The sequence below is a fragment of the Mesoplodon densirostris genome, chromosome 17 (genome assembly GCF_025265405.1).
Source record: "Mesoplodon densirostris isolate mMesDen1 chromosome 17, mMesDen1 primary haplotype, whole genome shotgun sequence".
In the NCBI taxonomy this organism is placed as follows: domain Eukaryota; kingdom Metazoa; phylum Chordata; class Mammalia; order Artiodactyla; family Ziphiidae; genus Mesoplodon; species Mesoplodon densirostris.
Genome location: NC_082677.1, coordinates 20553291 through 20568806, shown reverse-complemented (window position 1 = coordinate 20568806; position 15516 = coordinate 20553291). Strand labels below are relative to the sequence as shown.

The 15516-nt window shown below is 42.0% G+C and overlaps 1 protein-coding gene across 1 annotated transcript in view; it reads left to right on the top strand.

Annotated features, from left to right (window-relative positions):
* The window catches only part of LRCH1 (leucine rich repeats and calponin homology domain containing 1), a 192034-nt gene that overhangs the window by 106265 nt on the left and 70253 nt on the right, over positions 1-15516 (top strand). The window contains exon 3 of the mRNA XM_060079853.1: positions 7278-7404. Coding sequence (XP_059935836.1) covers positions 7278-7404 — 127 coding nt within the window. The remainder of the gene's footprint in view (positions 1-7277; positions 7405-15516) is intronic.

Sequence of the window (15516 nt, the reverse complement as noted above, 5' to 3'; positions counted from 1 at the left end):
TGATCTAAAGCCCAACCCACATGGTTTCATATCTTAGCATTAGCTAGGCAACTTGGAGCAAGTGATTTAAATTCACTGAATAACATCAGTTTTTGTGTCTGAAAAGTAGGGGGTTTAATGTTACAGGATTATTGTGAATATAAATAAAATAATATTGGTCTAAGTGCCTAGCGCAGTGCCTTATACATAATAACCACCCAAGAAATGTTTGTTGAATTGTTGAATGAAGTTTGTGGCATACTATATCTTATGGATTCCAAAATGGGTTAAGAAAAATAGTGGCAGGAGGTCTAGTATTTGAGTAAAGTAAATGGATTTTATAGCATTTTTAGTAAAGAGGATATGCTGCTGATTTGTTTAAGTTTTAGAGCAGTTAAGTGGAACTGAGTTATTATTGGCTGTCAAGTTACATGAGAGAAGCTTTCTGAACACTCACTTACTTGGAAGGATACATGGGAAGAAGAGGATGTATATACAGTAATATATTCATGCATGTCTACCTGCATTACACATTCAGAAATTCCTAGAAATGGATGGAGAGGCACACGTCTTCAAGTGATAAACAAAAATGCTCAGGCACCTTAAATTTTATTATGAATGATTTTTGTTAACTCAGTCCCTCTGGGTAAAAGTTGATCTGAGCAGCCTGTTCTCATTTCAGTCAGCATCAATAGCCCTTTCTTTTTTGGCAGGGAAAAATGTTAAAGTAAAAAATATCTATTTCCCTGGCTTTGGTGTGGAGTGGCATGGAGGAGAAGGTAAGGTAGGCGTACCTTCCTGGGAACGGAAAGGTGGTGTCCATTCTGCCTGGGACATGGCTCCTAAAAGTGGGAGGATTCTCTTCAGTGCCAGTACATCTTTTCCAGCCATTTAGTGGTACTTTTCCCACTTGGCAGCAACAATGTTTTGCATAAGGCTCAGGCCTCTACAGTCTCAATACTTAAAACCTCAAATTTACATTGTTGCCTCTGGAGGTGTTTGGCCAATTATTATTCTTGCTAGTATCAGGTGTTGAGTTCTCTTTGAAATCTAAAGCTTCCTTGATTTTGAACACTTAGGTCCATTTTACAATGAAGGAAGGAAATGATAAATATTATAGAGGAAACTTTAAGGAATAGTTTTTAGAGACTTGTCCTTATAGAATTGAAGAGCTCTTAGCAAAAAGGAGAGGAAATAGCTGAGAAAGGGACAAGTTATCAATAACTGCACTTTGAAATCTAATTACAGACATTGGTAGTGCTGGTTGCTGACTGTTAGGGGTGTAAAGAACCAGAATATGTTAAGCAAAGGTTTATTTATACTCAAGAGGAGACTGATAGACTGTTATTGTGGGAAACCAGTTCAGTTGCAGAAGCCAAATATGGTGCAGGTATGCACAGCAAAATGGCTGGTGCAGCAATTTGCCTGAATTCTGAGCTGCTTTAGACGCTCGCTTCTTCCTTTTCTTCTGGTTTTCTAAAGTTGCCTTTTACTTTCTCAAAGAATGGCCCTATTGTGTAGTGTGTGAAATGGATTGGTATGGTGTTCAAAACTGGTTTAAGATTCACTTGAAATGATGACTCTGTGTTTCTAGTTTTGCAACATTTAAGTTTTCAGATGATTGTCATCCTCAAGTTGTAGGTAGTAGAACTGCTTGCAAAGTTAGATGTAGACGGGGACTCCCAGATTTTATGCGTATACATAATTTCAATAGAATGTCTATCTAAAAAATGTCATGTAACACATTATTAAAGCTATATTTATAGAATGTATATTTACAAAATTAAAGTTGACCAAGATATCTCCAGGCAACTTAAAGCCAGGCTCTGGTCGTTGCTGGTCCTTGTCTCAGGCATATGAGGATGGTGGGAATGAAGAGGGAGGGCTGGCCATGCAGGGGAAGCATTTAGTCACTTGAGGAAATGAGGGTGAGAAATTTTGCCATGGTGGGTTTTCAGAATGAAGCAAGCAGGAAAAAGGAAATAGTTCTCTATGGATATTGTTCACTGTTGTGTGGGCATGAAGACAAGTAACAGTCAAGTGGCAAACACACACCAGAAAAAAATCACTCTGCATTTAATTAAAGGCGAACAGCTTATGCAAAAAAGAACATACAACAAAATTAGGTGAGGTACCCTGTGCAAGAGGAAACTTATTTGGCTCAAGTAAAATAACTGCTCTTCACTGTAGTTCATGTACCAAAAGCACAGACAGTGTGATTCAAACAAGCAATATACAGTAATTCCTGTGTGCTTGTTTATTCCCTTCCTTGCCTGAGACCTCTACAGGGTGAGCCTGAGGTGCCGATACCATGAAGCCTGCCCTGCTTTCTCTGTGCCCTTTAGAGGCACACTGTGACATTTTCTTAATAGGTTAGTGATTTCACATTATTATTTCTGTTAGTTTTTGGAAACTAGTAAATAGAGATGATCCCTGGGTATTCATGTTTTCCCAGAGTAATGGTAGGATCTTGGAATTAGAGAAGATGGGAGAGAAAAGGTCATTCGTGTGATTTTTTTTGTTGTTGTTCTAGTCCTGGTTCTCCAGATTGGAAAGAGTTACTTGGTTTGTTTTGGCCTGAAACCAGCCTGGTTTTCCCCAACATGCCTCCGAATGGTCATCTTTAATTGGCATATGTTTTTGACAAATTGAACATGCAACCTTAGTTTAAGAGTGGTTGAAATGTTAGCAGTTAGGAAATAAAATCAATAACTAAAACCTAATTAAGCTCTTTTTGGTCACCTCCCATTGCTTTGCTACATCAGTGGTGTTGGGAATGGTTTAACCTTAATATATGGATTTAGTGTTGGGCTAAGCACTTTTACATCCATAATCTCATGTATCATGTTAGGTAGGTATTATTATCTATGTTTTATGGATGACAAAGTCAGAGAGGTAGGTGACTTACCTAAAGTTCTATGGACGATTATGGCAGAGATGAGATTTGAACCCAGGTTTTCTAATTCCACAGTTGGTGATCTCTGTACCAACTGAGTAGGTGAATCTGTTATAGAAATCTTTCTATAAATTATTTTAAGTGAGTTCCATGTTTCATTATTAAGTGAACCCATTCACTTACAAAAAGGATCTATTTCAGTAGAATAAAAAACACATATGATGTCTGATAATAAAATCACGTGTAAGACTATAGCATGTTTTTATCATCACATACATTAAGGAAAATAACTTTCTGATAAACCAGTAATAAATAGTGTTAAATACCAAAATTAAGTCTGAAAGCATGGATATTAATAAGGAAGGCCATAGTCAAAATACATTAAAATAACACTCTCTAAAAGTGAAACCAGGGCTTCCCTGGTGGCACAGTGGTTAAGAATCAGCCTGCCAACGCAGGGGACATGGGTTCTAGCCCTGGTCTGGGAAGATCCCACGTGACGCGGAGCAACGAAGCCTGTGTGCCACAACTACTGAGCCTGCGCACTAGAGCCTGAGAGCCACAACTACTGAGCCTGTGAGCTACAAGTATTGAAGCCCACACACCTAGAGCCCGTGCTCCGCAACAAGAGGAGCCACCGCAATGAGAAGCCCGCGCACCGCAACGAAGAGTAGCCCCCGCTCACCACAACTAGAGAAAAGCCGCGTGCAGCAACCAAGACCCAACGCAGCCAAAAATAAATAAATAAAATAAATAAGTTTATTTTAAAAATAAATAAATAAAAGTGAAACCATGCAGAAGTGGCTTGGTTTGTGAACTCCTTAATTTAGGACTTTTGTTAAGCGAGGGTAGTGATACTTGAAGAGGAATTTAGCCTGCAAACTTAGGCTATCAGAACTGTTCAGGTTATGATGAGCTGCCTTGTTTCACCCTGAAATGAGGAAACAGACCAGTGAGTCTAGTAGGAAGTCATTCAGCTGAGAAGGAAGGAAGACAAAGCGTTAGCAGTAATCACAGACTGGTAAGAGCCCGCTGCCTTCCTGCCCCTCCTCATTCCTCCTCGCACCATCCTCCACCCAGCCTGAGCAGGGAGAGTGACAAGAAACTCTGGGGAGGGCCTGCTCTGTGGTGGCAGGAAGGCTCAGGCCACCATGACCGAATCTGTAATTTCTACTTCTGAATGAGTGGCCCTTTTCCCCCATTGATTTACTCTTTTGTAATGAGTGAGTTTAAAAAATCTTTTTCTTTTTAAATATATTGCTTTCAGATGTGACTCCCAGGCTGGATTTGAACATAAATGTTGGCCATTACCTGATCAGATGCTGTACGGTCTTATTTTTAACCATTGTTTCTTTCAAGGCCCTGTTCATAGTGCAGAGGGCTGCAGGAGACACGTGGGGGCCAGAGTGGTGGATTGTGGCCTGAGGCACTTACTTGCTTGAGGAAAATTGCTGCCAGATGAGTAGTTTCAAAAAGCTCAGGCTGCTGTTGTGGTCTTTAGTGGGGAGAGGATTAAAGGGCGTGCAGTTTCTCCTCTTCTTTATAAATATTTGCTGGAGAGCTAATGGGTTTTTGTGTGCATGTGTATTTCCTTTTTCTATGGGGGAAATTACCAGTAATACAGGAACATCCTGTGATAAAATATACAAAGTACAGGCTGAGGGAACGGGATGGATGAAATAGAAGAAATGTGCCCCAGGCCTGTGGCATGCTGTATTATGACTAGTCCTGGCATCTCATTTGCCTACAGGTGATTCACTACAGTATAGATAGGGGAATGTGTAGGGCCTAAATAAACAGGCTATTCCATCAGCTGCTTTAATCATGAAAAGCATTCATCCCCATCAAAGAAACCGCAAATGCTTTCCCAAGCCTACATTTTATTTTAAATTGGTTACCCATCCTGGAAGAACTGCGGTGGGAATAATCCCAGGTCATTTCAAATGCTCCCGTGTCTGCAGGAGCAGAAGCTTCACTGCATTGCTCACATGGTATATAGACGCTTCCCAATGCAATACCTGCGAATCTGATGACATGCCTGCATTGAGGTGGTGAGACTGGGAATACTTTAAATCCGAGTTTGCAAGCAGAGAAACACAGGAAAGGTCTCCAACTGTAATTGTTGATTCTGTGGAAAATAGGAGCGTAGAAATTTCTAAAAATACTTATCTTTGTTGCCGTTATCCTCTCTTCCAAAGGAAGTTCAACTATGGCTCCAGAGTAAGAGAATTACCGTATTAACGTTTTAATTGAGCAGTCTCACTATGTGAAATTGTATATCAAGGAATATTTAAAACCACAAATTCCAAATTATTTACTTGCCGCCTTTTAATAAACCGAGTTCTCCTTTCCAGAGGGAGTGTCTCAGGAAACTGTTCTGGAGCTTGAAGAAAGCTGTCCCAGCAGGGCACTGGGAAGGCCCCCTCCTCAAGACCGAGGAGCCCCACTGGGCTCTTGCAGCTGAGAGGGGGCAGCGCGAGGGGTGTGAGGGCACAGAAAGACGGCCTGGTAGCCCTGGCTTCCCCTTCCACTGCCCCCAGACATCAGGAGAGAGTGTCAGGGCGAGCCCATTGCCCCTATTCTAGCCTGTTATCCTAACCAGGGGGAAGCTAAGAGCCAGCTGGTCCTTCCAGCACCAGGAGATACAACCTCCACCCTCAGGGCTCTCACTCTCCTTCCCCCTCTGGTGGACCCCCTGAGAGAAAGCTCTTTTCCTTCTGTGCCTTTTTGCAAAGAGTTTTCTTTTCACATCTGGGCAGGGGAGAGAAGACATGACTCTACGTTTTCTTGCTAGAGTATGGTTACCTGGCATCAGGCACCTGGTCATGGTGGTCACAGGGGGGCACCCAGGTTGGAAAGGCTATTTTCACAGCACAGCACCTGCTTTTTCTGAGCCCGTCCATTAGAGACAGCCTTTCCTAATCGGATGGATACCCACCCCCTCACGTGGGAGGGTGAGGGAGTGAAAGGTTCCACTGAACTATAACATACGTGTGGAAAAGTGCACAGATTGTAAGTGTACATCTTCATGAATTTTCACACCTAGAAAAATATCGGATAAATGAAATCTATGAATCACCCATAAGGATATGTCGGCCATTTATTTACCTTCCCCTCCACAAGGAGTCCTTTTCCTGCTATCAAGTAAATTACCCATGTAACCAGTATCCAAGTGAAGTTTCTTTTTATAATGATATTTCTTCCCGAATTATGAAAGCACTTTGTAGGAATTTTGGAAAATACAGCAAAGTATAATAAAGAAAATAAAATCCACTCACTGTACCTACTCCCCCAAAATGGCTACTGATAACATTTTGGTGTGTTTCCAGTCTATCTGTCTGTTCCCGTCTCTCACACACAAAGACATACACACACCCACAAATACACACACGGTACTATACCACAGCTTCCGAAGTCTCACACATGTGTGCGAATACACACAGAAGTTCCAAAGACAGATTTGTAGATATTTCACTGCCTGGTGGTTGGCTCCCTCAGCAGAATGGCTGAGAAAGAAAGGGAAACTGAAAACCATCTGTCTCCTTACTTGATAGCAGGAAAAGGGCTCCTTGTGGAGGGGAAGGTAAATAAATGGCTGACCTATCCTTATGGGTGATTCATAGATTTCATTTATCCGATATTTTCCCGTCTCTCAGTCAACTAGCATTGATGATGGGAAATTTAAAGACTTCTCAGTGCGGACCATTAGTAGAGACCTTTTGATGAAGAGCAGAGGTGAGGCCTGGACTCACCCTTTTCAGGCTCCTCTGTGAAACTGAACCTCTCTTGGCTCCAGCTTCGCTTTTGCCAGAAGGCAAACTTTCCTTTTTCTTTTTTAATTAGCTCTTTCACAGATAACCCAAGCAGAATTTAACCACAGAGCTCTTGCTTTAACAAAAGGAAGCTGAATCAAAATGTTGGAAATGGGCCCGGTGGTTTTGTGAGTTACAGCAAAATGATCTTCCTTGTCACTACTAAGATGGATGCGATGATGCTTCCCTGCGCTGGGCTGGTTGCTTTCGACCTCGCTGAAATCTCCCGCTCACACTGGAAGAAAGGGAACAGTTGGCACCAGCTTCCCGTTGCTATTGGTGGTACAGCCTGTGTTGCCCATATGCTCTCAGGCTGGCCAACAGCTTAGCTTCTGCAGGGGACTTGATAGGGTTCCTTGTGCTGGAAAAAGTTGTTTCCCTTAAAACTGCCTATGCCTCTCTTTTTTAAAAACTATTTTTTATTTTCTTATACACTTGGGATTTGCGTTTCTATAAAAGTTTATCAGACTTTTTATATTTGCAAAATGTTTTCTTCGGTCACTCCTTTCTCCTTGTTTGTTAAAAAAACATGTTCACAAACAGTATGAAGTAGCCTGCCTGTTTACCAGAGTTCTTGTATTTCTTCGCAGTCGGAATCAGCTGTCCGCCCTGCCGGCCTGCCTGTGTGGTCTGCCTCTCAAAGTCTTAATTGCAAGTAACAACAAACTTGGATCGCTGCCTGAAGAGATAGGTCAGCTCAAACAGTTAATGGAGTTGGTATGTTACTGATTTTTAAGATGCCCTTTTCATTTATTTACTAATTGTAGCCTATCAAGGTAGTCAGAAAGACTTTTTGCTCCAGTGAGTCAAGGAGGGGGATCATGTGCGTGGGAAGGTCTGTACATGATAGAGACATTAAGTGGGGAAAGGAGTAATCATGGCTCTGCTGTGACAGAGTTCCTGAAATTTACAGGTTTCCTGTAGTTTACACTTCCTGAAGTTTGCAGGATTTACAGTTCCTGAAGTTTACAGATTATCCTATGGTATTTAGATCACTTTTTTTTTCAGATTGCATAAATAAATGTGTGATAAATTATGGACACACTGGCAAAATAATCTGCAAGTAAGTTAGTAGGCCAAACTTTATGAATGTATATAATTAACTTGGAAAGAAGAGAATGCTCTGATTCTCTAAGGATTTTAGGAACCGTTGCTCCAAATTGATGTAACTTTAAAATGTGTCCATTTCCTCAGGGAGAAGAAAGAAGAACAAGTTATAGGTAGGCAGAGATGGCTTGTAAGTGTGTACCTGAGGCCGAGATGTCACCTCCTTCACTACTAATTGAAGTACTGACCTTGTTTCTAAAATGGGAAAGAAGGAGTTCTTTCTGTACTTCTGTTGAGCTGAGATATCTTGGGTGAATGAAGAGGCAAGAATGAGCAACTGGTCTAAACCGTAATTGTCATAATTTATCCTCCAACAAGCGTTCTTCCGTACTGCCCTTGTGTCCAGCACAAAGCTGGATGTTGTGATTACAACCATGAAAAGGACATAATACCTTCCTTCAAGTAGATTCCAATCTAGAACATTGATGGCCAATAACTTTTCTCTTGTGTGCCAGTTCCAGTTAATTTTTTCAGGGCCACCTGGAACACTGGGGTGATGGCTTGTGAGGCCCAGATAAAGAGTGCCATGACTCCATGGTCCTGTGTTCATCTGGAATTGGCTCTGAAAGTGACAGCCCCCATGTCACATATGTATCCACTCTGATTTTAGGACAGAAGTGAGTAATTCCTGTATAAAGGCAAGAGAGCCCTGAAAAGAGTACCTTTTTCAGGACGGCAGTATCTGAAACCCATTCCAACTAGCTCACACCAAGAGCTGGGATGAGTCATAAGGATACAGGGGTCTTCACGTCACTAGCACCATGACATCGGGTCAGGGATCGTGAGTGACTAGAACAAGGTACTGGAAACTTGTCAAGAACCATGGAAGCCACTGGTTTTCTTGCTCAGCTTTCTGTACTTCTCCATACGATGGAGAGGTCGCCTAGCCCATAGAGCCCAAGTTTAAATGTCCCCCCAGATAAAGCACATAGCAGGGCCTACTAGCATGTCTCAGCCTTGGTTTCTGAGTGAGAGAGGCGAGACCTGGTTCCAGCGTCCTCTCCTGACTTGGTCAGCGATGCCCAAGGCACATGGTCACATTGCCCGGACATGGCTGCTCGGCTGCCACCGAGAGGGGTGATTCCGAAAGAAGTCAGATGTTAATTTGGGCAGACATCCTGCTCTCCACAAAGTCTCTATTACAGGAAGTAAGTGCATGGCGTAGGAACTGATTGATTGATTCAGTCTTGGGGTTGGGAAGGGTTTGTACAGGAAGAGACCTTTGAGAGGCGCCTTACGTAAGTCCATGTAAGGGACAGAGGAGGCACTCAAGAGAGAGAAGGGACAGCTTGTGCAAAGGCCCGACCGCCCGGGAGTGCACGGCATGCCTGGGAAGCGTGAAGCAGTACAATCCCATTGAGGCTAGGTGGAGTGAGGCTGGGCACTACGTCCTCGAGGCCACGGCTTAGATTTAGGCCATGGTCACCTCCTTCCCAGAGTGTTCAAGGCCCTGCTGAGTCTGGGCCCTGCATACCTCTCTAGGTTCATCTCTTGTCCCTGGCCCCTTTACCCTCTGAACCCCAGCCTTGTTCATTTTCACTTACAGACTTTTGAGCACATCACTCTTTCCACAAGGACTGTTTCTTCCTTCTCTTCTTCTCTTGGTCAGTTCTTAGCCAAGGTAGATTTCACTTCCTCCAAAAGCCTTCCCAGATCCTCCAAGCCAGGGTTGGGTGCTCCTAAGGCCAGCACCCTCTACGTATCACTGAATTTTCATGGGACCACATTTGTCTTCTCACTGGGCGTTCTCCAGGCCAACACCTGCTACACCTTGAAAGCTGCTTCCGGACCGGAACTGCGTGTTACTTGCTGTTTTATCCCAGTGCTTGGCACAAGATAGATGCCCCAAAAAATGTTTGCTGAAGGCTGCTGTCAAATCATGGACAGTGGACCAAGAAGGTGGCTTTGGACCGACTGCGAGGACTCCCAAGTGCTGTGCCAGTGAGGGGCTTTCAATCCAAGTTAATTCAGAAGGTTCCATTTTAACTGATTCTGGAAAACAAAAGATATAGCAAATAACACTTCAGATGAAACTGATAGTTATTTGCATTTGAAAAAAATGCTTCTTTCAGGAGTGTGAAAAACCCCCAAATCCGGGTTTGCTAGAATTTGGATTAGGTCTTGCAAACACTGTATGAGTACAGCGTTGGTGTTTTTCCACTTGTCGGGCTCCTGCGGAGTGGACGTATGGCACATCGGTGAAGTCAGCCTTTGGCAGCCGTAATGTGTTTCTGTCCCACTGCACCCGGGCTTAAGCTGACAGCTTGCCAGCCATGGGCTGTGCTGCTACAGACCAGCTCATCTGCTAATAGGTGGTGCACATGCTGAGCCCTGCAGCCAGCCCCACACGGGGCAGGGCTTTCCTCAAATTCTCCTGTCAGCTGCTGGTGGCAGGCGGCAGAGGTAGAAGAGCCCTGTCTCTAGGCTCGGGGCACATGAGCTGCTGGGTGGCTGTAAGGGATGCCCTGGGCTTTTCTTAGGCCCCCATCCGGAGCTCAGCTCTAGGGAAGCTGCTTTGCCTCCTGGTTCCAACACTGCCATCAGCCTGTCCTGTGTCTTTTCTCCACCAGCAATAACTCTTGCACTCTTGAATTCTAGTGGTTTTAAAAGACGTCTAGTCCGGGACTTCCCTGGCGGTCCAGTGGTTAAGACTTCGCCTTCCAATTCAGGGGGTGCGGGTTCGATCTCTGGTCAGGGAGCTAAGATCCCACATGCCTTGGGGCCAAAAAACCAAAACATAAAAGAGAAGCATCATTGTAACAAATTCAGTAAAGACAAAAAAACAATGGTCCACATCAAAAAAATAACAATCTTTAAAAAGAAAAAAAAGACATCTAGTCCAAGCTCTCAACATCTTACAAAAGAAGAAACCCAAGGCAGAGAGACGGTGAGCGATGCCCAGAGGGTCGGTCACCCTGGCGTAGCTGAAACAGAAACACCCTCACCCAGCACTGTCCCTCACCCAGCACATGATGCAGACAACAAATGTCATTTTATTTTTGCCTTAAAAAAATTTTTTTTGATGTATTTTTTTTAACATCTTTATTGGTGTATAATTGCTTTACAATGGTGTGTTGGTTTCTGCTGTAGAACAAAGTGAATCAGCTATACATGTACATACATCCCCAAATCTCCTCCCTCTTGGAGTATAGTTGATTCACAGTGTTGTGTACTTCCTGCTGTACAGCAAAGTGAAGAATCATTTATACATACATATATATTTATATACATGTATCCGTTCTTTTTTAGATTCTTTTCCCAAATAGGTCATTACAGAGTATTGAATAGAGGTCCCTGTGCTATATATAGTAAGTCCTTATTTATCTATTTTATATATAGTAATGTATGTATGTCAATCCCAATCTCCCAGTTTATCCCTCCCCCTCTTTCCCCGCCTGGTAACCATAAGTTTGTTTCCTACATCTGTGACTCTGTTTCTGTTTTATAAATACATTTATTTGTTCCATTTTTTTAGATTGCACATATAAGCGATATCATATGATATTTGTCCTTCTGCAAATGTCATTTTACATGTACTAGTAGCCACATTAAAAAAAAACAGAAGCAAGTGAAATTCATCTTAGTAATATATTTTAGTTTACCCTAGATAGCTAAAATATTATTTCAACATCTCTACAATATAAAATTAATGAGATATTTAATAGTCTTTCTTTCCTACTAAGTTTTTGAGGTCTTCCACTGACACAGCACAGATTGGACTAGCCACATTTCTCCTGCTTAATAGCCACATGTGGCTGGTGGCCACCCTACCAGACAGGGCAGCTCTATAGCTTGTGTTCTTTCTGCTCTGTGGGCAAGTGTGACCTTCACAAAAAGCATTTATTTGTGAAGTTGGTGAATATTTAATAATATTGCCATTATTTAACCGCAAGGGGTGACTGGCCTTGCTTAAGGTCACAGACTAAAAAAGACTAGTTTCCATCCATTCTTATTTATTTTTCATATCTTTTTGCTTAAAATAGTATTGATACTACAGGTAACTACATCAGATGATTTTAGCTATCAATTGGAAAAAAAATTCCCTGGAGAGCCTGAAGTAATTCTAGAATTGCGTGGGAGGCTCCTGTTTTGTAGTTACATAGTAACCAACTTGTTAAAAACATTTGGTTGCTCCCCAAGCATTCAGAGTACCTTTAGTCACGTAGCGCTGATAAAATCTCTCAGCTTATTATTAGGCTCTGAGCCCTGTTGAACTATTTTGGTAGAAATATTTGAGAAATTTTCACATTAGACTCAAAGGGTATCCTAAACTGAATTGTAAACTCTCTTCTCTTCCAAGTATGAGCGAATGTTCCAGAGTCATCATTCGCTTAAAAAACAAAAACCAAAGCACTGTGGCCGTCTGCAAGAAGGGTGCCCTCTCTAATTTTTGAGAGGAGTTGGATTTGGAAAACAGTATCTTACTTTCTTGAATATATCACAATTATCTAAGAATCTTAAAACATAAAGCATTGCCATTTAGTGATTGTGATTGCGCAAAGAATATGGACAAGCAGTTTTTCCTCCTTCCATGAAGGCTTTCATTAAGTTAACACTTCTGAGGCGTCTTTTCTTGAGTCCACAGAAGAGGCGAGGATATATTTCCACATTGTTTCGGGTGCCAGAGAACTTAGGGGAACCTAAGCTCTGTGGAGCTGTCCCTCAAGGGTCATTTCTGATGAGAATGATCTAGAACTTTCTGACCTCCTCAGCTACTTTGAATTACTTCTGTACCGCATGTCTCCTTAGAGCTGTAGCTGTGTGTCTGTGTTGCTTTGTAAGTCTTTGTATCTGCATGTTCTTTCTATCCAGGAAAGAGATAAAGCACTGGCATTTACTGAGCACCTACTGTATGCCAGGCACTCTGCTGAGTACTTGACATGTGTTCTGTCATTCGATCTTGACAGTAACCCAGCAAGGTGGATATCCTGTCTACCTTGCACAGACAAGTGTGGGTTTCAGGATTACTTACCCAAAGGGCGTGGGGCCATGACGTGGTAGAGCTGGAGTGAAAACCAGGTTTGTCTGTTGAAAGCCCAAGGCCTTTCCGCAGTACAATGCAGCTGTGCTCACTGGGGCCTCATCTAGATCGTAAGCCTCTCGTGGAGAGGAGCCATGATTACTTTCTGTGCAGTTGCCCTGTTTCAACTTGCAGTGGTTTTCCCACTCAAGTTGGGGCAGGCCGTGAACAGTAGGGAGAATGTTACAAAAGTAGGGTGTGGTACAAATGGGCCCTGTGTGTCTCACTGAAGAACCTCAAGCCAGGCACCAGGGTCAGCAGACTTCTCTTGGGTTGACTAAACCTCATTTTACTCATAAAGACAGTGTCAGCATCCTGGAAACATGTTTTTTGTGTTTGTTTTTTTTTTTTCACTTGTCAAATCATACCCGAAGGATAAGGTGTGTTAAATATTTGGTGAGAAATACTGTATGGACGCCATGCTGTAATTAACAGATGGCTCTGAAGAAGACAGGCACACTAAGTAAGAACACAATAAATTTGAGAACCTTTTATGGGGCATTTGCCCAAGGTCTTAAAAGTTTTCTCACCAGTTCTCTGTACATGCTGACACACTGGGGTCCATCTCTTGTTTGGTTTTTCTCAAGTCTGCCCTCTCCCAACTCATGCCGTGTGTGCAAATTGTGTCTTCCGGCTCTTAACTTCATATAAGAGGACATAATATCACTGTTTCAGAAACCTGCTTTTACAACCCCAAACTCACTGGGCCTGACTCAGGTAGTAACTGACTGGAAGGTGCATTTCCTGGCCCTGACTAGACATGCTACTTCTTTTTTCTCTTTTTTGTGAAATGTTTGGTTGTGTGGAGAGTTGGAATTCAGGGATTGATTATAGACACAGAATGTATTGAGGAACTTCTGAGGAAAATCTCTTCTTCGTTTTTTTTTTTTTTTTTTTAATGTGTTGCATTCCAGTCTCTGAGGTAGGTGTAATGGAGACATGAATTCATGTCTGATGTAATCGTAGGTCCATTCATAGTCTCTGGAGATGCCTCCTAACCTCTCTGTTTTCTGTGAGGGAATTGGAAACTCATGGCCTGTGCAGGGTCCTTTCTGTTGCTTCTATCTCTGCATTTCTTATGAAGAGCAGTGGGGGTGAGATATGCGTTTGCTGGGTAAGTGGAAGGGTGTGAGGTGGAGTTTTATACTAGAAGTAGACTCTCAGTAAGTGTTGAGAGGTAATAATTTATCATATCAGAGGTTGCTTGAAAAAGTTTTGAGTTTAAATGAACATACTGATTTGTCTTAAAGTTCTCACTACAGGCATTTAGGTTTTTGATTGCTGAAAAATCAAAATTGACATTACTCCTAAGTGAGTTAAGTATCTATCTTTCAAACAAAATCTCTTCGTTATTTTTGATATGGTAGATGGATTTTCCTGATGTTGGAAGGAAATTGGAATTATTTATAATCTCACCTCTTCTTTTTACCTAGGAACAGAGAGGTTAAGATATTTACCTAAAGTTACACAGTGAGTCATACAAAAGACATTTCCAAAAATGGACATGGTCACATGATGGGAGGCCAGTATTAATAGCTTATATTTCCTGTTAGAACGTTTGCATTTTCTTCAGTTAAATAAAGAGGTAGATTTTTAAAAATAAATTTATTTTATTTTTGGCTGCATTGGATCTTGGTTGCTGCATGTGGGCTTTCTCTAGCTGCGGCGAGTGGGGGCTACTCTTCGTTGTGGTGCGCGGGCTTCTCATTGCGGTGGCTTCTCTTGTTGCAGAGCACGGGCTCTAGGTGCACGGGCTCAGTAGTTGTGGCACGTGGGCTCAGTAGTTGTGGCTCGTGGGCTCTAGAGCACAGGCTCAGGAGTTGTGGCGCACGGGCTTAGTTGCTCCACAGCATGTGGGATCTTCTTGGACCAGGGCTCGAACCCCCGTGTCCCCTGCATTGGCAGGCAGATTCTTAACCACTGTGCCCACCAGGGAAGCCCAAGAGGTAGATTTTAAAATACGACTTAAGCTGTGGTATAACCACGCTAAGTTTCTGAAAACCTGAGAGTCAGGGGAAGATAGCTCATGAGAATACCATGTGCAGTTCTGCCTCTTAGCCTGGTCTTACTGGAAACCTTCTCTAACCATGATCATCTTGACGCAGTAGTTATGTTGGCTTTCATTAGAAGTCACAACTTAAGAAAGCATGTCTAGTCTTTTAAAAAATATATTCTGAAAGTGAACATTTCCTACTTTAATAATCCTTGAACCTATGCTGATTTTTTAAATCCTTGTCATTTTTGCATTCTGAAGGTAAGGTAGCAATTAGCAGTCAGTCAGCAAAAATTTATTTATCTCCAACATGCATTTAACCCTTCTAGAGACTTTTTAAATTGCCCAGAAGAGTTGTGATGAAATGAGAATCTTAACTTCTAAAGTTTTTCTTTTGGTTGCTTAAAAGCATCTTGATTAAACCAGTGGAAAATAAGTGTATTTTAAGTCATAGCTAAAATTCTCTATTTTGTTTTTTAATCTAAATGACAAAATTAGACTGGCTGGTTCATAAAACTTAAGTTTGAGTATTTATGTGATTATATAATGCATAATGATTAGATTCATTTCTGTATCAAAGAATAAAATTAGATTATATAATGCATAATGATTAGATTCATTTCTGTATCAAACAATAGAATTGGGCCTACCTGTATATTTAAAACTTTATAATGCTGAATATATGGTAATTTGATTTCACTGTAGTTTG